This window comes from Mus pahari, chromosome 1 (assembly GCF_900095145.1).
Source record: "Mus pahari chromosome 1, PAHARI_EIJ_v1.1, whole genome shotgun sequence".
Classification (NCBI taxonomy): domain Eukaryota; kingdom Metazoa; phylum Chordata; class Mammalia; order Rodentia; family Muridae; genus Mus; species Mus pahari.
In genome coordinates this window covers 68,889,229-68,914,471 of record NC_034590.1, presented here as the reverse complement: position 1 = coordinate 68,914,471, position 25,243 = coordinate 68,889,229, and the positions used below count along the sequence as shown (strand labels likewise).

General features: G+C 53.3%; 1 protein-coding gene across 1 annotated transcript in view; it reads left to right on the top strand.

Annotated features, from left to right (window-relative positions):
* Positions 1–25,243, top strand: part of Myo7a (myosin VIIA) — a 72,357-nt gene that overhangs the window by 19,611 nt on the left and 27,503 nt on the right. Inside the window, exons 5-22 of the mRNA XM_029535670.1 lie at positions 3,164–3,348; positions 3,804–3,925; positions 4,007–4,149; positions 4,324–4,437; positions 5,797–5,950; positions 6,821–6,897; positions 7,157–7,276; positions 7,918–8,060; positions 8,731–8,941; positions 9,468–9,603; positions 12,087–12,193; positions 17,660–17,797; positions 19,627–19,785; positions 20,069–20,161; positions 21,767–21,861; positions 22,953–23,037; positions 23,513–23,731; positions 24,061–24,168. Coding sequence (XP_029391530.1) covers positions 3,164–3,348; positions 3,804–3,925; positions 4,007–4,149; positions 4,324–4,437; positions 5,797–5,950; positions 6,821–6,897; positions 7,157–7,276; positions 7,918–8,060; positions 8,731–8,941; positions 9,468–9,603; positions 12,087–12,193; positions 17,660–17,797; positions 19,627–19,785; positions 20,069–20,161; positions 21,767–21,861; positions 22,953–23,037; positions 23,513–23,731; positions 24,061–24,168 — 2,409 coding nt within the window. The remainder of the gene's footprint in view (positions 1–3,163; positions 3,349–3,803; positions 3,926–4,006; positions 4,150–4,323; positions 4,438–5,796; positions 5,951–6,820; positions 6,898–7,156; positions 7,277–7,917; positions 8,061–8,730; positions 8,942–9,467; positions 9,604–12,086; positions 12,194–17,659; positions 17,798–19,626; positions 19,786–20,068; positions 20,162–21,766; positions 21,862–22,952; positions 23,038–23,512; positions 23,732–24,060; positions 24,169–25,243) is intronic.

Here is a 25,243-nt window from a genome sequence, read left to right as displayed (position 1 = left end):
TATGAGGTCCCATTTGTCAATTCTTGATTTTACAGCACAAGCCATTGGTGTTCTGTTGAGGAATTTTTTCCCTGTGCCCATATCTTCGAGGTTTTTCCTCACTTTCTCCTCTATCAATTTCAGTGTCTCTGGTTTTATGTGGAGGTGTTTCTTTTGTCACTGTCCTGCATGCTCTAGGCTAGCTGGCTTGAGAGCTCCCAGCCAACTCTCCTGTAGGAGTGCTGGGATTTCAGATACATGCTCCTGCACAGGTTTTTACACAAGTTCTGGGACTCAGACTCTGGCCAACAGGCCTACACAGTAAGAGCCTTAACCTCTGGGACAGTCTTGCTGGCTTTTTATGGTTAAGTTTTAACCAGGTGTGTGTACTATACATTGTAGGTTTCCTTCTGACTGATTGCAATGGGACCCTCCTCACTGTGCCACAGGGGAAAGACTGTGCGTACTCGGACGGTGTGCATGTGTACACATGTATGGGTGTTTGTGTATATGTGTATACATTGACACACGTGTGTTTGATGATGAGTACTTGTGTATACATTCAGGTATGGGATCAAGCACACATGTGGACACATGTGTATATATCTTTACATGTGTGAACATATATATGTTCTTTCTCCACATGCAGAGTATATCTATTCACAGTATTCCGTCTTTCCCACCAGTCTCATCCTAGACCTCATTTTTGGTACTGTGGCTAGTGTGACCCTGAGTGTTGACAGATTGTTCCTTAGATCTCTTCTCTGCTAGTCCCTGGAGATAATCAGAGATGCACCCTCTCAACCCATGACTGCTAATCACTTAGTCACAGGACAGTGCTCTCGTGTCCTGTATTCTGTGCTAGACAAAGGCCTTGAAACGGAGTCACCAAGCAAGCATCCAATAAAATGTACTTCAGAGAACACATGGGGTACAACGAGAACACATAACACCCCCACTTTCTGAAGGCATCGGCTCTTAATGGCAAAGAGGTACCAGCTAGGTGAAGTGCATGGGCAGTGTGGTCCAGCCTGGTGCGGCAGGAGAATGAGAGGCTTTGGACCTCAGGTTCAGTGGCCGCCCACCTCGTCTGCAAGATAAAGAGTAACAAGGCTCTTTTAGGAAGATGTATACCATGACCTGAGGTTGTAGGAAGCAGGGATGGGTCCCAGCAGAGGGCAATGCATCGAAGGCCCACCTAGGCTGCAAGTGGAGGAGAGATGGAGCAACCATGGGACAGGAGCCAGATGGGGAGCTAGGTGGGCACTAGGAAGGATCTGGTAGCCCAGACCAGGGAGGCCAGTTGGGGTAACAGGAAGCAAGGTGTGGAGGGCTCGCCTGGGTGAAGGGCGTGACAGTACTGGAGGCCAAATTGAGCAGAGAGCAGGTCTGAAGGAGTGCTAGCTTGGGAGTCTTAGTGGCCATCATGTGGTGGCCTCCAGGAGGCGGGGCACAGAGGACTCTCGCACCCATGAGGCCCTCGGGTTTCATGCAGAATGGAATGAACCCTGGGGCAGTAGTGGAATAAGAAGGTCCACAGCACTGGGAAGTCTTGGGGGCGTTGTAGCATCTCCATATTTCCTTCTGTCGCTTCCCTGTCGTTGAGCTTCTCATGGTGACTCTGTAGGCTGGATCATTGGGTCTGAAAGTGTAGCAGCTATCAGTCTTCTGTAGTTGCCAGAATGACCTTTCTCCAGCAGATCCCCCCAAATGTCATGGCCTTTCACACTCCCATCCTCTGCTGCAGACCAGCTCCTCCCCTCTCTAGAGGATGCGGGGGCTCCAGGAGCACCAATGCTGGGGCTGTGGAGTGACTGGCCGTATGCTGGTGACAGGTGTCACATTCTTAAGCAAGTCTTAAGAAGGGAATAAGGCAGCAGCTATGCCCCTGCTACCCTCCAAGGGTGGCACCTTTGTCTCTTTGGTGGCCCTGGGAAAGGGAGTGTTCCCTTTCACAAATAAGCAGACTGAGGTTGGCCAAAGCAATGTTCCTTGGGGCTGTCTCTCAGGTGGGAATGGGTTCCCCATCTGAAGATAGGAGTCAGCTCTATTCCACGGTTGCGAGGGATGGTATGTAACAGTAGGTGGTCACAGAGTTCCCGCCTGTTTAGCCTAGGCCCAGGTTCCTGGGGATGTCTTTGTGGCCTCTTTTCCATTGGTCTCTCTGCCTGTTACTCTGTAACAGACCAGCTGTGGAGGGCGGGTGAGTAACACAGTAATAGCCCCTGGGAGGCTCCTTGGCTGGGCTGGGCTACTCCTCTTGGCTGGGCTACTCCTCTTGGTCTCCTTGCTTCATTTCTTTTCCTGGGGAGCAGAGGGGTCTCTTGGCACTGAGTTGAGCTGTGAAAGCTAGTCTTACGTGCTCCTGGCTGCACTGCTCGGAAGAGCCGGCTTAAGGCAAAAGGAAGTTCTATGCTCTGGAAATGGAGTCTCTTGGTGAGGCTGCTGCCTGCCCTGTGCAGACACATTTGTCTCCAGTCTTCCTAGGCTCCAGATATCAAAACATCTATCCCGACAACAGGCGAGGCCTGACCTTTTCTGGCTTGGGGTGAGGTGGGAGGAGGGAAGAGTAAACCGTGCTCTCCTGACGCTTCTCTGTGTGACAGGACCCGGGGTACAGTCAGACATCTCGCCCATGCTCTTATACAGCCTGAGGTCCCCAAACTGAGACAGACCTGAGCAGGCGGGCCTCAGGTCCCCGTGCTCCATCCACAGGGCACAATAGCCACTCTGCCCTGGGTGGAGCTACGGAGAAAGTAGCCACCCAACCCTAGCTCCTTCCGTTCCACATTCCATCCCCAGCCCTCTGCTCTGCATGACTTGGCCCACTCAAAGCTTCCTACCATCCCAGTCTCCGAGCGAGCCTCAGGGTGTGGTCCAGTTTTTAAATCTTGTGCTAAAAGTCTTAGGTACAGAGATTGGGGCTAAAGGAAGGAGCCAACATTTGAGTTGTCTCTGCTTTGCACTTTGAATCTGAACCGTCCCCTTGTACAGATAAGACCATGCAATCCAGGCCCTCTGGCTCTCCCCTCTTCCTTTCACCAAATGTCTCTGAGCCAGACCAAAGGCCAGTCTGAGACCTCTTGTCGGCTCCTGCCGTGTCAGTGGACTCCAGAGCTGCGCAGGGCAGAGACCTTCGCACCCCCGGCAGAGGGTGCAAGCCGCTGTCCCTTGCTGCTTGCAGACGTACACGGGTTCCATCCTGGTGGCCGTGAACCCCTACCAGCTGCTCTCCATCTACTCACCAGAGCACATCCGCCAGTACACCAACAAGAAGATAGGGGAGATGCCCCCCCACATCTTCGCCATTGCAGACAACTGCTACTTCAACATGAAACGCAACAGCCGGGACCAGTGCTGTATCATCAGGTAGGTGGCCCGGCCTCACTCCCAGTGAGAGGCCAGTTCCGCTGCCCTGCTAACACACTAGGAATTCATTGTTCCACCATTAGACTGCCCGGGGGCTCTCTGGGAGCTGGCTGCGCCCTCTGTGCTGTGTCATAGTGTATGGAGTCACCCCCACATTCCAGATCTTACACTTCTTTTCTCTTAACACTACAAAAGCCGATGCTAGCTTTTGAGGCCAACACTGTCTCCTGAGGGTTCCTATTAAGTGATGGTCAGTTGAAATCTGTCTTCTTTTCTCTTGGGCAAGGGAAGAGGCTAAAACATCAGTTGAGCAGTTCACTTGGTTCATATTCTTGACCAGGAGGGTTGGGGGTGTGACAGAGCCCTGTGTCCCCGAAGACTCGACCTATTGTAACAGCTGGGGCTAGTGCCACAGCCAAGGCTGAGGACTTTCCCGTGACTCCCACCCTCTGCAGCGGGGAGTCAGGAGCTGGCAAGACAGAGAGCACAAAGTTGATCCTGCAGTTCCTGGCGGCCATCAGTGGACAGCACTCATGGATCGAGCAGCAGGTGCTGGAGGCCACCCCGATCCTGGAAGGTAAGGCAAGGTTTTGAGGGTGAGCCAGGGGGTTGGCACTGGGTCTACCTAGGCTCACCTGTGATCCCTGCCACCCTGCAGCATTTGGGAATGCCAAGACCATCCGCAACGACAACTCCAGCCGCTTTGGCAAGTACATTGACATCCACTTTAACAAGCGTGGTGCCATTGAGGGCGCCAAAATAGAGCAGTATCTGCTGGAGAAGTCACGCGTCTGCCGCCAGGTGAGCCCTGGCTCCCGTGAGAGTCGGTGCCCGGAGAGGCTGGGCGGGCACCACTGTCCACATAGTCTGGGTCACCTGTTAGCACACTGTACTTCCATCTGGTTCTCAAAGTGTTCAAGGTCCCCTATGAGACCCCTGCTCATGTGTGTTCCCAATCCCGGTGCCCACTTCCAGGCCCCTGATGAGAGGAACTATCACGTGTTCTACTGTATGCTGGAGGGCATGAGTGAGGAGGAGAAGAAGAAGCTGGACCTAGGCCAGGCCGCTGACTACAACTACTTGGCCATGGTAAGGCCCAGGTGACACACTGGGGTGAACACCTGTCTCGGTGATATAAGGCAAGACCGAGCTTAGCAGTGTGGCACTGTACCAGCCCAGCCAGGCTTGTCTGTGCCTTAAAGAACATGCCCTCACTTGGGTATATGCCCCCAGGGAATCCATACCACAGATACATTTCTCAAGGTCAACACAGAGTCTGGGGACACAGCCAAGGAGCCACAGAGCCAGCACATGGACCTGCTCATAATGAAGACTTTGCAGGCTCCTGCTGGGCCTCCTAGGATGGAGGGAGCTGGCTGCTGAGGCCTAAACCCCCAGGATTTTTTGATGGTGGGATCTGGTGCTGGTTTCTGGTGCTCTGTGGCTCTAGGACAGTGCCACTCTCTTCCACTTTGAGGGTTGATTGACCCTTTCACAGGGGACACCTAAGGTCATTGGAAAATGCAGATATTTGCATTACAATTTATAACTAGCAAAATTATAACTATGAAGTAGCAACAAGATAATGTTACAGTCGGGGGTCACCACAACATGAAGAACTTTATTAAAGGGTCACAGTATTAGGACAGTTGGGATCCACTGCTCTAGGGGCTGTGCACACAGCAGGCTAGGTTGAGAATTCCAACTCTGTCCCCCTGGAGAAAACCTATTCATGATTTAAGGTGTTGTAGGTGGGACAAGACCTTCTCTTCTGTAACTAGCTAGCTGGCACACTCCCTCTCCCTCTCTCTCACACGTAGACATACCACACACCATGTATACCACATGCACCACATACCATGTACAACACATATACCACACACACACCATACACACACACTCAGACAACACACATATATACCACTCACACACCAAATAAACAGATACACCACACACATGATACATTCCACACAAACACACATGCACACACATGAGCACATACGTGCACACACCATACACACCACACAAACACACAGGCACATGCACATGCACACACACACATATCACACCACACACACATGAACACATGCACACCCATACCACACATACCCCCCACACACTCCTGCACACACACCCCACACACACTCCTGAGCAGGCTGTGTCTACACTTCCCCTCTGTGGTTCACACATGGTGAGAGTTTGAAGGGAACTCCCCCAGGAGTGGGCAGCACCCTGGAGCTGTGTGGAGCCGGGTGAGGTGTTGGTGCTGTGAGCCGTGGTGGAAAGGAGTGCTTGGGTGAGCTGTATAGTGCCCAGCTCTTACTCATGTCAGGGTGCCCTGAAGAAGACCACAGGACCCTTCTACATAACCTGGGCATTGCCCTCCTGACATCTCCCTGACACTTGCCTGTCCTCCTGTTTTGTGCCATGCCCCCTGCCCCTGCCCAGGGTAACTGCATCACCTGTGAGGGCCGCGTGGACAGTCAGGAGTATGCCAACATCCGCTCCGCCATGAAGGTCCTCATGTTCACAGACACGGAGAACTGGGAGATCTCGAAGCTTCTGGCCGCCATCCTACACATGGGCAATCTGCAGTACGAGGGTGAGGCCCCACGGTGCCATACACCGCTCAGGGCAGCCTGGCACCCACCTTCCAGGGGTTGGCAGTGCTGTCTGCTGCAGCTGGCATTACATGGGATGTGGGCTGGGAAATCTCCCAGCCTGACTTCAGTCTCAGGGTGGTCCACTGTGTGGCAGTCCCCCCACAGAACTGACTGCAGCCCTTTAAGATCTTGTCCACATTTGCTTTCTTCTATAAGGCTTAGTGTCTTCAAGAGAGGCTAAAGCTTGGAGTTCACACTGTGGCATGGAAGCCCGAACAGCTGTCTGTAAGGGGGAAGACAAAGCAGGGCGTGCACACTTATTTGATACCACTGCATACTAGAATGAAGTGGTCCATTGGAGGAAGGCACTGGGTTACACTCTGCCTTTCCATTCGTGTCTAGCATGGGTCCCAGGCAAAATAGAAGCTCTTAGAAGTTCATGTAGTGATGAGTGTCCCCAGAGCTTGACAATCCTGGGCTAGTAAGTCTGGAAAGATAAGGGAAATAGGTGCTTTGAGTAAAGAGATGACCTTAAAGGCTCTGAGGCCCAAGAGAAGGAGGTTTATTTGGCAAAAGGACAAGTTCACAAAGCTTCTCCCAAAGGTACCATGGGTGGAGACTGAGAGGGAGCCACCAGAGGGTCCAGCTTGGGTGCCAGGCTCAGCACTGGGTGCTGGCATTTAGGGTCCATACACTCATGGTGACCACAGGCTGTTATGAGACTATCAATCAGATGTACACTGACCATTCAGATCATCCCCTCTGTGGGTAGGGCAGACCCCTGAGAATAGGCATGGCAGCCTGCTCTCCTCAGGGTCCCTCTGCCCCTCTGTCTCCCTGCGTGACACTGTGTCCCTTGCTGCTGGCAGCCCGGACATTTGAGAACTTGGATGCGTGCGAAGTCCTCTTCTCCCCATCGCTGGCCACGGCAGCTTCTCTGCTCGAGGTCAGTGCTAGCTTCTGTCCCTCTGAGGGACATCTGACTCAGTTGGGCTGAGGTGGGAACCAGCTGTGGAGGCCTTGGGTGGGCGAGTTCTGTTCAGGGAGCAGTGTGTGGTCTCAGGCCGCTGTTCCTACAGTGGGTGGTGCTGAGGGATCTGGGCTGGGGCTCTGTGATATCTGGGAAGATATGAGGACGGGAGCTAAGTGGGGTGAAAGGAAACAGTCAGGCTGAGGCTGCGCCAACACCTGGGTGTTTGTTCTAGGTGAACCCCCCAGACCTGATGAGCTGCCTAACCAGCCGCACCCTTATCACCCGTGGGGAGACGGTGTCCACCCCTCTCAGCAGGGAACAGGCACTGGATGTGCGAGATGCCTTTGTCAAGGTGGGTGAATGGGGTGGCCGTGTTCTCTTTGCCTTGAGTTGTGGATGGACAAGATGTTTCCAAAGCTTGCCCTTGCTTGGCAGTCTGTGGACTAGAGTGCCCACTGAAGCCTGGCTCTCTGATGCCCAGCTTCCCCTTGTCAGCTTCCAAGCCCCAAGGCCAGGCATCCTACAGGAGCTGGCTCTGCATTCCCCAGGGACTCTGCTTTGTCCCCGAGGCTTGCTTTGATCAGCTGTCAGCCAGGGCCACCCTCTTAGGTCTCATGGGGTCTGACTGTGGAAGACCGCCACTCCTCATGTCGCTATAGCCGTATACTTGCCAATCAAAAGTACCTATTCTGTACCACCCCATGCCTGCTGAATTCTGGACCTTTAAGGTATGCAGAGGATGGAGAGACAAATAAGTGAAGACACTGAACCCCAAGATGACTCCTCCCCTGCCTCGGGTCAAGGGGAGTTCTAAGGGAGCCAATGAGTAGTTGCTGAGGCAGGAGTGCATGTGCGTAGCAGGGACAGCCCTGTGAAGACTTGGGGGCATTAATGTCACCTGTAAGGCTGGGGCCCAGACCCAGTGTGTCTAGGAATGGTGACTGCCACTCAAGGGTGGCCTGCTTTGTCCTGTGGCTGATGGGTGCCTTTCAGGGCATATATGGGCGGCTCTTTGTGTGGATTGTGGAGAAGATCAACGCAGCAATCTACAAGCCACCCCCCTTGGAAGTGAAGAACTCTCGCCGGTCCATCGGTCTCCTGGACATCTTTGGATTTGAGAACTTCACTGTGAATAGGTAATGTGGGGGACCCCCATGCCGCTTCCTTTAAGCTACACTGGCCTGCCTCCAAGAACACCCTCAGGCTTGGGAAACTTGACTTCAGTCACCCTGGAGAGCCTTTTCATGTCCAGTCCCAGGTCAGCCAAGGGCAGCCCAATTGGATACTGGGGAAGGTTTACAGTGTCCTGGATACTTGGAAAGTGGTCTCTGGTCTCTGAGATTATGACCAGAGTCACTTCAAGTCACTTCAATTCTTGTAATGTAGAATGTCCCTAAGTCCCCGAGACCACCATACTGAAAAGGAGAGTCAAGGATGCTGCTTAGCTGGGCTGGCATCAGGGATCTCTCTACTTGGATAGTGTCAGCCTCGGTCAGTGACAATCTGGGATCTCTCTGTGACCCACCTTCCTAGTATTCTAGTATTCCCTATGGAGGGCCTGGTCACTCCAGGAAAGAGCCCTGAGCCTGGCTTCTAGACTGCCTCTCTGGCCCTCAGTGACCTTGGGCATGTCCATTGCTCTTGCCGGTCCCCAGAGTCATCGTCAGCTTAGGAGTTGGACTTGATAGTTGTACCCTAGCCCACGTGATAGGAGTCTTGTGCCAAGCTGTGATCTAGGTAGAGCCGGGTCTAGGTGACAGGGCAGAAGTTGGGTGCCACATGTCCAAGGTCCTCTTCCCTCTGCAGCTTCGAGCAGCTCTGCATTAATTTTGCCAATGAGCACCTGCAGCAATTCTTCGTGAGGCACGTGTTCAAGCTGGAGCAGGAGGAGTATGACCTGGAGAGCATCGACTGGCTGCACATTGAGTTCACTGACAACCAGGACGCACTGGACATGATTGCCAACCGGCCTATGAACGTCATCTCCCTCATCGATGAGGAGAGCAAGTTCCCCAAGGTGGGCACAGCAAGCCTCAGCTTCCCCATCTGCAACCTGGGAGAAGCAACAGGAGCCTGTTCTGGCGCTCGGCGCTGATTCCAGGGGTTTCCTGTGGGGAGCAGGGATTACCCGCTTTCCACGGGCCCTGGGCCAAACCATCAAGATCTACACAGCTGCTTCAGATAGATGCTAATGATAGGATTGGCTTGACCTGGGGAAGGAAACATAGTATTGCTCTCAGGGGGAAACGTTGAGATCAGAGAGTCTTGCTCTGTTGATCAGGCTAGCCTTGAACTCCTGGGCTCTAGACATCCCCCAGTCCTAGTCTTCCAATTATTTTAGTCATGAGAAACAGATGTCCTAGCCTGGAACGTGCATTTAAGGTTATGTGGTTCACCCACCTCACAGATTGGCAGTGAGGCCGAGAGCCTGTGTCGGGGTGTGACGGCGGTAGCTACTCAGAAAGTCAGGGGAGGTTGGGAGGACGTGGGTAGGGAGGTCCTGGAAGGCAGTGGCTTGGTAATAGCCACTCTGTCCCCTCAAGGGCACGGATGCCACCATGCTGCATAAGCTGAATTCACAGCACAAGCTCAATGCCAACTATGTGCCACCCAAGAACAGCCACGAGACCCAGTTTGGAATCAACCACTTTGCGGGTGTTGTCTACTATGAGAGTCAAGGTACAGCGGTGATGGGTGTCTGTCTCTGTCTGTATTCCAAGCCCTCTCTGTCCCTAGGTTAGGAGTGAGCCCACAAGGTGCAGAGTTCAGAAAGAACAGAAGGGACCACAGGAAGCATGCCATCCAGTGCTTTGCCTTTTACTTTATTTTGGTCTTAAAAACAAAGAAACAAACAAAACCAGACAAGGTCTCACTGGGTAGCCCTAGCTGGGCGGGGGCTCGCTGTGTAGAGCAGGCTGGACCGGAACTCATGGAGATTACCTGCCCCGCCTCCTGAATTCTGGGCTTGCTTTTGCTTTCTTGTGACACTGGGGATTAAGCTGTGCTGTACAAGCGCTCCACCCCTGAGTTACATCCTCCCACCCTTCAAAAGATGGTTTTAAAAAAGATACATGATGGGGTTGGGGATTTAGCTCAGTGGCAGAGCGCTTGCCTAGCAAGTGCAAGGCCCTGGGTTCGGGTTTGGTCCTCAGTTCTGGAAAAAAAAAAAAAAGACACATGTAATTGTGGCAAAGCATACGTGATACAAAGTTTACCATTGTAACCACTTTACATTCAATTCAGTGGAGGATGGGCATTTACAGTGCTATGAGTCTTCACCACCACCCCCATCCCAGGGTTTTCCACGACTCCACACAGAAGTCAATCCGCCCATCATCAGTTCTGCCCACCCCTCACCTAGTCCAGCACCTCCATTCTACCTTCTGCTCCTGTGATCTTACCATCTAGCTACCTCATGTCCTCAGAGTCACAGAATTTGTCTCTTAGAGTCTGGCTTACATCTCTGGTCACAGTCCGGCCTGGGTTCATCTGTGCTGTGACATGGGTAGTTTTCATGGCTGACTAATATTCGGTCACATGGCTATACCACACAGTTTACTTGTTCATATGCTAATGGGAACGTGGTTGGTTGTCCTTCAGTGAATGGTGCTGCCGTGGGCACTGGGTCTATGTGGGCTCCTGCTTTGGGTTCTTATGGGAAACTCAGAAGGGACCAGCTCATGTGGGGGCATGAACTGTTCTTCTGCGACCTGGTGCAGCCTAGTAGACACAAAATGGGGCCTAGAAACTTCCAGCAAGAAGACCGTTGAAGCGGATGCCCAGGCCTCTTCCCTTCTCCCAAGAGCCTGCAGCAGGTTCATTTAAAGCAGGAAGTTACAGGGGCTGGAGAGATGGCTCAGCAGTTAAGCACTCTTCCAAAGGACCTGAGCTCAGGCCCAGCACATGTGAGCTGGCTCACAATTGCCTGAAACTCCAGCCCTCCGTGGGCACCCACCCCTCCGTGTCATACACATCCAGAAGCTAAATCTTGCTGGGTATGGTGGTGCCCTCAGAAATAGAGACAGGAGGAATCTCTGTGAGTTCTGGACCAGCCAGACTCACAGTCTGTTTTAAAAACGAATCTTAAGAAGAAAAGCTGGAAATTAGGCAGAGGGTGGAAACCCGGCTCACCTCACCTACAGTGCTGCAATTCCTGCAGCTCTCCTGCAGAGAGTCTTGATGAGCCTCCCACCCAGTCAGGTGTGAAAGGCCAGCCCCAACTAGACATTCACTGTGGGTGTAACACACTGAGATCCTGCCCATTGCCCTGAACACTCCCACCCATGAGGCCCATTGCATTCAGAGCAACCTAAGGCCATGGGCCATGCTCCCACATGAACTGGTCCAGAAAGCACTGGGTGCCTGCAGGACCCGATACAGTGGTAAGTACTGCCTTTCTCCTCTCAGACAGGGACACCGAAACCTTGAAAGGGACTTTCTTCACATCCCATGTGAGGCTGGCATAGCTCTAATAAGAGACCCTGCTGCTGTAATTCACCCTTCCATTGCCACACCAGGTCCAGGGTCTGCCCTCACGGGTGGCCCAAGTCCTGTGTTTGGCTGTGTTGCCACCCCTCAGGCATCTTTATCCTGTGGATACCTCATCTCCTGTACCTTTCTAGTTCCTCTGTCCCTGAGAATGGCAGCTTCTAGGGTCGGACCAGGGCCTTCGATTTGATTGTTAGCTCTGCCGTAGATCGCTGCTCTGGGGTCACTGAAATCACCTTCCTTTCTTGTCAGTCAGAGAAGATAGTTGGTGCCAGTTCCAGAACACAGGGAGGACCTGTAAAACACACTGTCCTGCCGAGTCGTGGGGTGGTGGTAATTAGCTGCCCTACGGCTGGCTTCACAAGGACTCTGGTTACAACGGCTTAGGGATGACTCTGTTGGGAAGGTAGCCGCAGTCTCTCCTTGAGACAGGGACCTCCTGTGCTTCTTACATGGTCTGTGCATGGGGATGTGTGTTTGGGGGATTGCGCCTCACTTTCTCTCTGCTCTTGGGTAAGCCACCGCCCTCTCCAGGCCCAGTGCCCACACTGTGGAATGGGTGCGGGTAAGTGAGGTGAATTCTGAGGGCCCTTCTGGCTCAGGTGTTGTGGGTTTGGGGAGCCCTTGCCCAGCAGTGGGGGGGGGGGGCTATGACTGCTCTCTGCTGCCGCCAGGCTTCCTGGAGAAGAACCGAGACACCCTGCACGGGGACATCATCCAGCTGGTCCACTCTTCCCGGAACAAGTTCGTAAAGCAGATTTTCCAGGCCGACGTTGCCATGGTAAGATTGCCGGATGCTCCGTTGAGCAGAAGGGGCCCTGGAAGCCAGGCCTGAATCTCTACCCGACCCTGAGTCTTGCCTATCCATGGGGCCCCTTGAACCCCAGAGTAGGGACAAGGGACAGTAGCTGACTCCAGAAGGGAAGGCCTGTGAGATGCTTCTGTCTGGTTCTCCTTTACTGGCCCAGGATATGACTGGGGTGTGAGGCTCAGAGAAGGGCGGTGTGTGGGGTCACTTGGGACTTTACCATGGAGGACAACTCTAGACAGTCACAAGGGGAGACATAGGACTGTGTGACAGGTGGGCCACTCTGGACCCTGAGCTGATACAAAGGAGTGCCTACACTGCCCATTTGAAGGGCAGTTGGAGTTTCTTGCTGGGCTCTATGGCTTTTATTCCATTGCTTTCTGTGTCCCTGTTTCCCAGGGCATAGGAAGGGGGAGCAGGGAGGGGGAACCACCATTCTCCCAGGCCTATGCAGGTGTCTGACCTGCTTGGGATGGTGGCCAGCCTTTGCTTCTACCCCAGGCCCTCCCACTCAGTCTCATGGCTGTTTGGCTCTCACCCACCTCTTCTGCCTCACCTGCCTGTGGTTCCCCTTATAGTTTCTCTGTGGTTATTCATCTGGCACTGTTGGCAAGGCAGCGGCTTCCTCGAAGGTAAAAGCCCCAGCCTGGGGCCCAGGATGACTGTGGTGGGAGAGCTCACCCTCATGGGGCTGACTCCAAGGGAGAGAGGGCTGGGTTTTTCTGTCTTTTGTGGAGTGTGGGTTTTTTTGTTTCTTTGTTTTTGTTTTTTTTTTTTGTTTTTTGTTTTTTTATTTTTGTGGAGTGGTTTTTGGAGTGGTTTTTGGTTTTTGAGTTGTGTGTGCTGCAGTAATCTTGGTTTCTAAAAGAGGAAACTGAGGTCTTGTACAAGAGGAAAGTTGGAGAAGGTTCCTGAGCCTTTTCTGCCCTACCCCTGTTATTGTACCTGCTTCTATGCCCTAAGGACCCAGTGGGACTCTGATGGCACACTTAAGTATAGGTACAGGTGGGCTTCTGTTTGGTGGATGCGGGACTGAGGTCAAGGGGGTGGGCTTCATTTACACTAATGACATCCTTTGGGTAGATCATCGAGAACAGCTGCTCTGATCCCCACACTCAGGTCGTGGCTGCTGTGGCGTTCCCATTCCAAAGGAGCTGGAGGCCCTCGGCTACCACCCTCTCACCTCCTTATTGCTCCCTGCTTCCCAGTTCACTGTCTCCTCTCTGCCAAGTGGTAACCGCACACATATTTGGCCTGTTCCTGGGCCTTCCCAGAGCCTTAGGATAGACCCCACACCCTGGGTTAACAGGGAAGAGTGAATACCAAGCCTGCCTCGAAAGGGACTGTCTTCCTTCCAGTGACCGCCTCCAGTCCCTGCACCCATAACACACACACACACACACACACACACACACACACACACACACACACCCCACATTCTTTCTCGGCTTTGATACCTACAGACGCTTTGACAATGATTGACTGTGACCTTGGACAAGTCCCTTCAGTATGCTGAGACAGGTTCCAATTCTGATGTGACTCAACTTGTCATCTAGAATGGGTCATGTGGCCCTGGGCTGCCCTGGGGGCAGCAGATAAGAGTCTATGAATGTGCATGTTCGTGTGTGTGTGTGTGTGTGTGTGTGTGTGTGTGTGTGGTGAATGAGTGTGTGTGTGCATGTGTATGGAGGCCAGAGGGCCACCTCAGATATTGTTCCTCAGGAGCCACACCCACCCACCCACCCAACCCCCTCCCCCCCTTTTTGAGACAAGTTTCCTCACTGACCCGGTACTCACCATGTAGGTTAGGCCGGCCGACCAGTGAGTTCCTGTTCTGTTCTGCCTGCCCTGCCCCACAGCACTGGGGTTACAAGTGTGCACCACCAAACTTATCTTTTCGTATATGGGTTTGGGGGTCTCTGTGCTTGCAAGGTAAGAGCTCTACCAACTGAGCCCCATCCCCAGTCCAAGAACGATCTACAACTGCTGGAATTTTGACTGCTTTCTTGTGGGAGTTGCCCTGAGACAGTGTCTCAGCTACAGCTCTTCCCTCGGGGTGTACACCTACAGTGCGTGCTTACAGGAACCCAAGCCCTCTGCTTGGGCAAGTCCCGAGTTCTCATCTTTGACTCTTGTGCCTGCTGTCCCAGGGCAGTTCAGGGCATCATGACCTGCCCTAACCTACTGACCTAGGGATCAGTGAAGCAGAGGTAGGCCATCTTTCCAGGCATGGGCTGTACCTGAATGAGTGTCTCATCCCGGTCAGGTCCACAGGACAGCTGCTCGCTTCCGCTCATTGGCAGACACTGACACCGCGGTGACACCCACCTTCCCTCAGACCCTTTCTGTGCCCTCTGCACATTGGCCTTTGAACTTTTTTGGCTTCAGTCTTTGCCTCATCCCTGAACATCCACCGAAGAATCAGTAATCACCAGGAAAGATGCTTTCCTTTGAATAAAACAGAACCAGATGAGAACCTGGATGGCTGAGGCAGGGAGAGCAATTCCAGCATACCCCTTCACCTACTCAGCCATTCACTCATTCAGTCTACAAATGCTTATTGAGTGCCTTCCATATGCTGCACACTGACTAAGTCGCAGGACACAACAGCAAACAAATGGGAACCAAACCCAGTAGTTAGTCTAGTGTTCCAGCAGAGTTAGTGAGAGACCCAGTAAATTACTAAAGCACGCAGGGTTGGGGGTGCATGGAGCAGGATGAGGAGGGGGGGTCGATGGTAGGCCCTGTGACTGTACATGAGGCACAGGACCAGCTTTACTGGACAATTGGTAGGAACTGAAAACACTACCCCTCCCCAAGGCGGGCTTGGCAAAGAGAGGGATGGGCGTGTGCAAAAGTTCCAAGTGTGCTCCAGGCACAACCAGGAGGCTGGAGTGCCAGGAAGGGTGCAAGCCCATGGTGGGGGGTCAGAGGCTCCTGGAATAGACTCTGCGGCTGTCGTGGATCCTTGTCCGGACCTTGGCTTTCCCTGGAATGAACTGATGTCACTGTTCGGTCCTGAGTGGGGAGGGATGTGGCTGATTTCCTTACCCCAGCCCCCAGCTGCTTTGTAAATGGGGTTGAAGAGTGTCTGACATGGTGGCAGTGCAAAGGCCACAGTGTGCAAAGGAGAGAGCTAGGCTGAGGCTGGACCCAGCCATGGGAACTGTAGGTGACATCAGATTCTGGGAAGGACCTGATGGCTTGTCCCATATGAGAGATGGGTCATGAGGAAAGTTCCTAAGGACTTGGCTTGCACAGCTGGAAGGGGACAGTCTGTGCACCATAGAGGACACTGGGAAGCTGTGCAGCCGTACACCAGGTGACCGAGGAGTCTATGTGTGTCCTGGTGCACATAGGCCCTGGTGACATAGCAGTGAGCGAGGCAGACCTGTCCTCATGAGGCCCCAACAGGGAGGACAAGCAGAAGGGAGCAGCTTCAAGATGACAGAATCTTGAAGGGTGTGTGCCCTGTCCAGTTTCGTGTGTGTTATGCATGTGCATGCAGGGGTGTGTGCTGTGAGGGAGGTGTGCTGTGTGCTTTTTCTTAGTGTGTATGTATGTCATATAAATGCATAAGTGCTACAGGGTGTGCTTGCTGTGTGTTGATGCCGTGGGGAGTGAACGTGATGCATGTATGTACAGAGTATGCATGCCACATGTACTTTATAGGATATGTTCAGAAAGTGTGCTAAGTGTTGTGTTCTTACCATGTTTGTGTCATATGTGTGCATTTGTTCTGAATGGCATGTGTGCTGTGTATGAATTATATGCACTGTCATGTGAGGTACGCATTCTGTGAATGATTTGTGTGGTATACGCATGCCTGGTGTGGACATGTCTGCTATATGGTATGCATGCTGTATGCACACTACACATGTGCATGTAGTGTTTGTGTTATGTACTGCATGTGTAGCGTCTGCATGCTCAGGTGTCACCTGTGTGTATAATACCATATGATGCATGTGTGTGTGTTATGTATGTGTGTGTGTGTGTGTGTATGTGTGGTGGGGCATGTATGTATGCTCTTTGTGGGAGTGTGTGCACGGTGAGATGTGCACACTGGGTGTATGTACACTGTGTGCATATGGTGTGTGCTGTATATGCTCTGTTTTAAACTACACACTCAGTGTGTATGTGCTATTGCTGAATCAAGAATCCTGAAAGGGCAGAACGAATATTAAACTAGACCTAGATCCCCAGAACGAAATTTTGAATGTTCTTCAGTGGAACTTGAGATGAAAAATACTTCTTGTTTCAGAACCAAAACGTTTGCTTCCCTGCAGGGTTGATTAGAAGCCATAGCATAGCACCTGGATTTAGTGTGAGTTAAGCACCTTTATCTTCAAATGCCCCACACACGTGCTCTGCACTCCAGATTTTAAAGTATTTATTTCATATGTGTGTGCTCAAGTGTATACAAATGGAGCACAGGTATGCAGGACTCCTCAGAGGTCAGCAGAGGGCGCCAGCTCCCCTGGCGCTGGAGTTACAGGTTGTGAGCTGCGTGTTCTAGAGCAGTAGGCTCTTCTCTCTGTTCCGCCATCTCTCCAGCTCCCTGCACTCCATATTTTCGATGCTAAAGGACAGGATTGAATTATAGCTCTAAAAATGTAAAATCTTACAACAAAATCAAGTTTACTAGTGAGTTTTCACACAAAAGTGGCCAGGAAAACTGTGTGGTGGTGCTGTGCTCTCTCTAAGCTGAGCTCTGCAATGTTCCCGACGGCTTGTTTCCTGTTTGCTTGGCCTCAGCTCTTCCCTTTCTCCCTGTTGTTTCCCAGAGTTCTGAGAAGACAGCATATAGGCAGGGGTGCAGAGAGCCTGGGTGGCTCACGCAGCAGCTGGGAGCACGGCAGCTGGGAGCACAAAAATCAGTCTTTGCAGGCTTGTCCAGATCCCCCACACTGCCCCAGCCTGCCCACTAATCCTACAAGCAGAGTAAGGGAGGTCATGAGCTGTGCTGTCACCACCCCAGGTGGCCGCTTACTGCACTTGGGCTCTCCACCTGTCCCATCAGGGGGTAGATGACCATGGTTTCACTTAGGAAACAGTACAGACTCAGTATCCTTTATTGGTCAGCCTAGGCCATATAGGGGGTTTGAATTTAGGTTTGTGTAACTCCTGTCACTAAGATGACCTCAGTATCCCGAGGACACCAAGTCTGAACCCCTTCTTTACACAGAGAGGCACTGCCGCTGGCCCGGAGTCTCCCAGCTGATGGTGGGGGGTCTGGACGACACTATGGAGCTCCCTGTCGCGGGTGTCTGAGGTCCAAGCTCCAGCCCAGACCAGGGGTGTCACAGGAGATCCCCGACTACCCCTAGACTGACCTTGGTGACCTTCCCTGGTGCTCTCCTCCCTCCTGGACAGCTGCTGGAGGGTGGGAGGGGGAAGGCGTGGCCCCTCCCATCCCTGTCTGTCTGTCCCCTGCCACAGGGTGCCGAGACCAGGAAGCGCTCGCCTACACTCAGCAGCCAGTTTAAGAGGTCTCTGGAGCTGCTGATGCGCACACTGGGCGCCTGCCAGCCCTTCTTTGTGCGCTGCATCAAACCCAACGAGTTCAAGAAGCCCATGGTGAGCCTCGGAGGGGATGTGGTGGGCAGGGGTGGAGGGTGGGGAGGGAGGGGCAAAACGGATGCGGTAGGTGGGCAATAGAACTCCTTGTTTTCCCTGGGGACTAAAAGGGTTGTCAAGTTGCTGAGGGCATAGGGGCTCCACAGACACGGTAACCCTGGCTTTGCTATCTCCCAGCTGAGCGGTAAGTCAGGCACTGCCCTGTGCCTCAGTGTCCTTGAAAATGAAAGCTCCCCAGAGACCATGCCTGAAGACTGTAGAGTACCTGTTAAGTGCTTAGTAAATACAAGTGTGGCTCGTGCTGGGGCCCCTCCCTTGAAAGCTCCCCTCCTCTCAATTCAGTGCCCACCTCCTCCAGGAAGTCCTTCTGGACTCCTTTGCCTGAAGGTCCCTCTTTTTTTACTATTAGTGACAGCATTTGTTAGCCCTTCAATACACCGGGTAGAGTCCCTTTCAGCACATTGCCTATGAGGAAGTGACAGTTGTGAGTTGTCACATGGGGGCTCAGGGATTGAGGGGCTCAAGTGCCACAGGCTGACTAGCTGCTAGCTCTCTGTCTCAGGGCAGGCCCTGAGAGGTGTTGTTTATCCAGAGGAGGGGAGAGGTCCAGGGGAAGCTGGGTGTGGGGCTTAGGGAGGGAAGGCGGGCAGGGGAAAGTGGCCCAGAGGGAGAGGAAATGGGCTGCGGAAGCCGACCTTCCGCACATGCTGTCCCCGCCAGGAAATCGTTTCCCAGAGTGGGTGAGTCCCGTCCTCTTCAGCCCTCGGGTCCCCTCTGGAGGGGTGACATGGCTGGACACTGGCTCCCTGGGGGCAGCAGGGTGACATGGCTGGACACTGGCTCCCTGGGGGCAGCAGGGTGACATGGCTGGGCACTGGCTCCCTGGGGGCAGCAGGGTGACATGGCTGGGCACTGGCTCCCTGGGACCTTTTCCCAGGCCTCCCCCTTTGCCTTAGCCTGCCCCTCCCCTCCCCTTCCACTACACCTAGGACAACATTATTCATGCTCTGTATTTATGAGAAGATCTTGCTGTGTAGCCCTGCCTGGCCTAGACCTTGCTATACAGATGAGCTCACAGGGACCTATCTGCCTCTGCCTCTTGCTTGCTGGGATCAAGCATGACCGACCCAGCACATGATGTTATTCTTAAAATAAATCCTGCCCAAAGGATCTCTGCTGCAAACCTTCCCTGGCTCCGGCCACCCATGGGACAAGCCCCAGACTTGTAGCCTGGCCTCCCTCAGAAGGCTCCTGGGCCTGTTTTCAGCATTTTCGATCCATCTGAACTCAGGGTGTAGTCCTGCCCTGGCGCCGTCACAGCGGCTACTATGATATAAGGCAGTGCCTCTTCCTCAAGGCACCACAGTCAGTCCCTGGGGAGTTGTTAAAACAACCGTGGTTTTGCATGGAGGGCACTTAAAGGGCAGCCTGGGGTTGTGTGGAGTACCCACCTCTGGGCTGTTCCACTGGGTCCTGGCCTAGGCTCTTCAGTTCCCTCTGTGTCCCCCCCCCCCGCAGGACTTATACTTTAAAGCTTCTGTCCCTCCCCACATGCTCGCCCTCCTCCAGCCTTGGAAGACCCTGCCCTAATATCCATGAAACCTCCTGTGTCTTCTCTGTGATCTGATCCCATAGCACACTGTTGTCCACCTGCAGATCCCTACTTCCTGCTGCCATGTGGGTCTGACCAACAGACCCGGCCTCCTGCCTGGCTTTGCTCCCAGGAGGCCTTGCCTTCTGTGTGTTTCTGTCCCTGCTGGTCAGACCCAGGGCAGGGCCTGCATCCCAGTAGTGGCCTTGCCGTGATGCCTTTGGTTCTGGCCCGGCAGCTCTTCGACCGGCACCTGTGCGTACGCCAGCTGCGCTATTCGGGCATGATGGAGACGATCCGCATCCGCCACGCAGGCTACCCCATCCGCTACAGCTTTGTGGAGTTTGTGGAGCGCTACCGGGTGCTGCTGCCTGGCGTGAAGCCAGCATACAAGCAGGTACGAGGCCGGGTGCACCAACAGGGCAGAGGACCCCAGTTTTACGGGTGACAGTGATTGGAGCTTGACGTCTACTTGACCACATCAGGTACTGCTACGGGGTGGAAGGACATCCTTGAAGGACGCCATGGTGTTTGTCATCCATGGCTTGAGGGGAAAACAGATTTCACAGAAGGCAGGGCCAGGCTGGGTCAATCAGACAGACCTGCCTCTCAATCTTGAGAAGGACACTTGGGGGGCCTTTCCATTGGTTATACTGTCAATACCCCTGTCTTCTGCCCAGGGTGACCTCCGAGGAACTTGCCAGCGCATGGCTGAGGCTGTGCTGGGCACGCACGATGACTGGCAGATTGGCAAAACCAAGATCTTTCTGAAGGTGAGTGCAGCCTGTCCCTTGTGGTTTCTGCAGGCAGGGTCATGAGGGTCAGCTGTGTCCTATCATCTGTGATTTTGTCTAGCATCCAGATACAGCAGTTAGGGTTCCTGGCTCCCACAGCCTCCTAAGAAATGGTGAAGAAGAGCAAGAAACTGGGCCTGAGCAGTCATGGCCCTGGAGAGCAGCTGCACAGAGTCAGTGAGGGCTTCCTCATTTCCATTTCCTCTGTCCTGGTGACAGAGCAGGGCCCCTCCTCTGTTGGGGCAGGGCTGGACAAAGGACATCTGGGAGAAGAAAGGGGTGGGGAAGCAGCCTCTAGTGGGGTCTGGTTAGAGGTCTATTTAACTCCTCTTGATGTGGGCTTTGAGTCAGCCCCTGCATCTCCTATGCAGAAACAAGGGCTTCTGCATTGGGAAAGAGGTTTACGTTCCCTCTGTGTTCCTCGACAGCCGGTTGGACAGTGAGTTCTATGTGCCCGGCCTCCCAGTGTCTCCTTGCTAGTGGTGTGGGGTAGAAAGTCCTGTGCCCAATTCACAGGTTCAGAGACGAGTCAGGGACTGAAGTCAAGCTGGAGGATGTAGGGGGCAGGCTACTGACCTGGGCTATCAAGTGCCAGGCACGCGTTAGGATAGAGAGCGGGCGGGATGGTGAAGGCACCTACACCAGAGGACTCACAGGGCCCCACTGTCCTCACGCTCACCCATCTGTACTCTTGAGGAATAGTTCAAAGAGCCCACATGTCCCAACACCATCCCCCCACTCATCCATCCCCCCCATCTGCCCGTTCGTTCATCTGCTCACTGAGAAGGCCATGGTGAGCTCCCGAGTCTCACCCGGTGTCTGTGATTATAGACAGGGTTTTATTTACTTTCCTCTTCTGAGGCTCAAAGGACAGGCTTCTAATCAAGGACACATCTGCCTGCTCTTCTGTGGCTCTCACACACTACCCATCACTATACACACCCACAGAATACTTCATGTATGTATGTATGTATGTATGTGTAAGTATGTATGTATGTATATGTGTATACATTTATATATGCATGCATACACACATATATTTATATGTACATGTATATACATATATGTATACACGCACACACACACCAGTGAAGTTTCACATTTCATCTCACTGGGAGAAGGACTGGACTTGGAAATGAGGAGGGGAAGGGCTGGGGATGTCAGTGGGACCTGGAGTGGCACATATGCTATATGGTTGAGTGTCAGGTTGGTGCACATGCTGTAGGGTGTGTGTGGAAGGTCATAAGAAGGTTGTCCAACTGCATGTGGAGGAGAGGGTCAGAGGGGGACTGATGGACACCAGGGGACTCCTGGTAAGGAGTCTGCTACCAAGATCCTAGATAGAAAAGTAACACGGTCCAGGGCTGAGATGATGAAAGGGGAAGCCAGGAAGTGACATGACTGTGTCACTCCCCAGTCTCCAATCCTCAGGCTTCTGGCTATAGGTGGCCACTGCACAGTCTCAGCAGGGTTGAGAGTCCGAGTGCACATAGAGCTCTAAGCCCGAGCCGCAACGGGAGACTGGCTCTGCCTGGATTGAGTAGGTGGTCCGGGGGGATATGTCTCAGGGGCTCTGTCTTTCAGGACCACCATGACATGTTGCTGGAGGTGGAGCGGGACAAGGCCATCACAGACAGAGTCATCCTCCTGCAGAAGGTCATCCGGGGCTTCAAAGACAGGTCTGTGTCAACCTCCGCTCTCTCATGCGAACACCAGGGTCAGATATGCATACTGATGGTGCACCCACAGAAGCCATCACACGTGTGCATGGCATGCACACATGGTCACAAGGTCACCAAGGAACACAGGTACAAGGTTCATACAGCTCTGCCGTGTCACAGAATCCAGACCCCACAGTCGCTTGCCCTTCCCACACACATGGAGACAAGAGGTATGCTTACAACATTCCGCTCATCTAGACAACATTGGGGCTTTTACCAGCCACAAGAAGTAGCTCATACTCCACATTAAGGACATGCATACACCTGTGATAGCCCACACATGGCAAGACAACTCTACAGTATGCTTCAAGAACCACAGAGACCTACAAACTGTCTTGCTTGCAGTTCATCTGGTCCTTCCCTCTGTCTCCCCTTTACCTGTGTGCCTGCCAGCCTCTTCCTCCAGTGTTTCTCCACTGTCTCCCCCACCCCCACCCCACCCATCCTCCAGTCGGCTCTCAGCCTTGTTTCTCCACACACCCAGTTTGCAGGCCCTGGAGTGTTGGCTTGTGCCATGACATACCTACCCCTCCCTCCTGTGTTTTCTGATTCTCAGCAGACCCTTGCTGTTGCCGTGTGGTCTCTGACCCATCAAGCCAGAGGTGACTGTGGTATCTGAGAAACAGCCTACTGTGTGCAGGGGAACAGCACTGGACTCCTCAGAGGCAGACAGTGACAGGGGCTCTGGTTCCAACCTCCCAGGTCTTAGCTTCCTCAGCTACAACGTGAAGGGAGTTGGACAATGTAAAGCTTCTCCTTATGAGTTATTTCATTATACACTCACCCACTCAGCAAGCATCTTTCTGATTTCTGCCTTAAAGGTCTTTTTGTGATAAGACTGCTAGGCAAGGATAGACACAGGCTTCATTTCTCGTTCCTTCCAGATGGTAAAAGCACTGTGGTACAGAGGTTCTATGCCTTGCCCAAGATCAATAGCTTGGAGATCCCAGGACCCGGGTCCAGTGTGCTACCTGGGCACACCTGGGCCCCGGACGGCTCTGGTCACCAGCTGTCTGCTCTGGAGTCACCCAGCCCTGTCTCCTTCCCAGGTCCAACTTCCTGAGACTGAAGAGTGCCGCCACACTGATCCAGAGGCATTGGCGGGGCCACCACTGTAGGAAAAACTATGAGCTGGTGAGTCCCCTCCCCAGCCCCAACCCCTGATTCCGTTAGCCAGACTGTGGAAGCAGGCTGCGTTACCTTGGCAGCAGGACTTAACCTGCATCCTGAGGATGCCCCAGCCATCCCTACCTTACCTTCAGTCAAAGCCCTGACCTAGCTCTAGGGGCTCACCCCATGTTTTGTGAGCTTTTCTCTTGGAATATTTTGGCTCTAAAGCATGAGACTTTGAAATGATTCAGATACAATTCTGTGGGACATCTGGCTGCAACCTGGATTTGGATTAGAGAGATGAGCAGAAAAGGACACTGGTTAGTTGAGGCTGTAGTTCCAGGAAGGATGCAGGTCTCACTGTGGGGGCCCTGTTTCAATGACATAGATGGTACCTTGGTGGGTCCAGTCTGATGGAGGCTTGCACACTGGGTGTTGCTGTGGACCTCATTCACCCTGGTGGGATCTCAGGCCTGAGCACAGCTTGCTGTCCTTGCAGATTCGTCTTGGCTTCCTGCGGCTGCAGGCCCTGCACCGCTCCCGGAAGCTGCACAAGCAGTACCGACTGGCCAGACAACGCATAATAGAGTTCCAGGCCCGCTGCCGGGCCTACCTGGTGCGCAAGGCCTTCCGCCACCGCCTCTGGGCCGTGATCACCGTGCAGGCCTATGCACGAGGCATGATTGCCCGCCGGCTACACCGGCGCCTCCGGGTTGAGGTGAGAGGGTTTCTGAGCCCCGAGAGTGGGTGGTGTCTAAGTGTGTGCTACCCCACCCAGGTGTCTTCCGACCCCTGCACGGCACTGACTGAGGATGCCAAAGCCAGAAGGGAGTCTTGGCATTGCCTGCAGGGATGGACCGAGGCCCAGGTCCCTCGGGAATTTTATGGAGACAGGCACATCTGGTCTGGTTCTGGGATCCAATGAGCCCGGCCCATTGCGACCAGGGGACCAACTCAACTGCCTTTGGGAGCTTGGGGGAGATGGGAGAGGGGTGAGGTAGAGCTGTGACAAGAATGACCTGTTTCTCTGGCCACTCCTTTCCTCAGTACCGGAGGCGCCTCGAGGCAGAGAGGATGCGGCTGGCAGAGGAGGAGAAGCTACGAAAGGAGATGAGTGCCAAGAAGGCCAAAGAGGAGGCTGAGCGCAAGCATCAGGTAAGCCAGACCTCTGCGCTCTGCCCTCCTGGGTAGCTGCTCAGGGAAGCCAGACCTCTGCGCCCTGCAGTCTGCCTCCGCGGCTTTCGCTGGCTGCTTGTCACCTGCCCCTGCCATCTTCCTCCCTCCTCCTAGAGGATACTTCTTCCTAGTCCCCTCAGCACACAGCCACTGAACTCTCACGTGGGTTTGGGCTGTGTCCACAGTACCTTCCTGGTTAGTGGTGTCACCCAAAGCGAAAGCCTGACAAGGGAGTGACTAGGGTCACGCAGCCTGACACAAGGCTGTCAACCACAAATGACACCAAACACTGATGTGTGGTTCATCCAAAAGCCATGGCTAAAATTGTGAGGCGCACACAATATTATAATGACTTAGCTTTAGAGAGGCAGGATGTAAGGTACCCTGGCGTAATTTTTATACTGATTGCATGCTCTAAGATGGTACTTGAAGCCGGGCAGTGGTGGCGCATGCCTTTAATCCCAGCACTTGGGAGGCAGAGGCAGGCGGATTTCTGAATTCGAGGCCAGCCTGGTCTACAGAGTGAGTTCCAGGACAGCTAGGACTACACAGAGAAACCCTATCTCGAAAAACCAAACCAACCAACCAAACAAACAAAAAAAGATGGTACTTGTAAACATAACTCAAATAATTAGAGCATTGTTAATATTGGCTTTATTTATCATCATCACCATCATCACCAGCAGCAAGCACCACCGCCACCACCATCATTATCACCATCATTATTTTGCCTTTTAAATGTGGCTCACACTAATCTTTTGGTCAGCTCTAGTACAGTTCCCAGTTCCACAGCCCAAGATGTCATGGTTTTTGTGGCCTGGAAACAGGGAGGGCATGGGAAGTGAAGAGGAAGCACGGGACGGTATGGAGTCAGGGAGGGTATGGAGTCAGGGAGGGTATGGAAGCAGGGAGGGTATGGAAGCAGGGGAGGGTATAGAGTCAGGGAGGGTATGGAGTCAGGAAGGGTATGGAGTCAGGGAGGGTATGGAGTCAGGGAGGGTATGGAGTAAGGGAGGGTATGGAGTCAGGGAGGGTATGGAGTCAGGGAGGTATG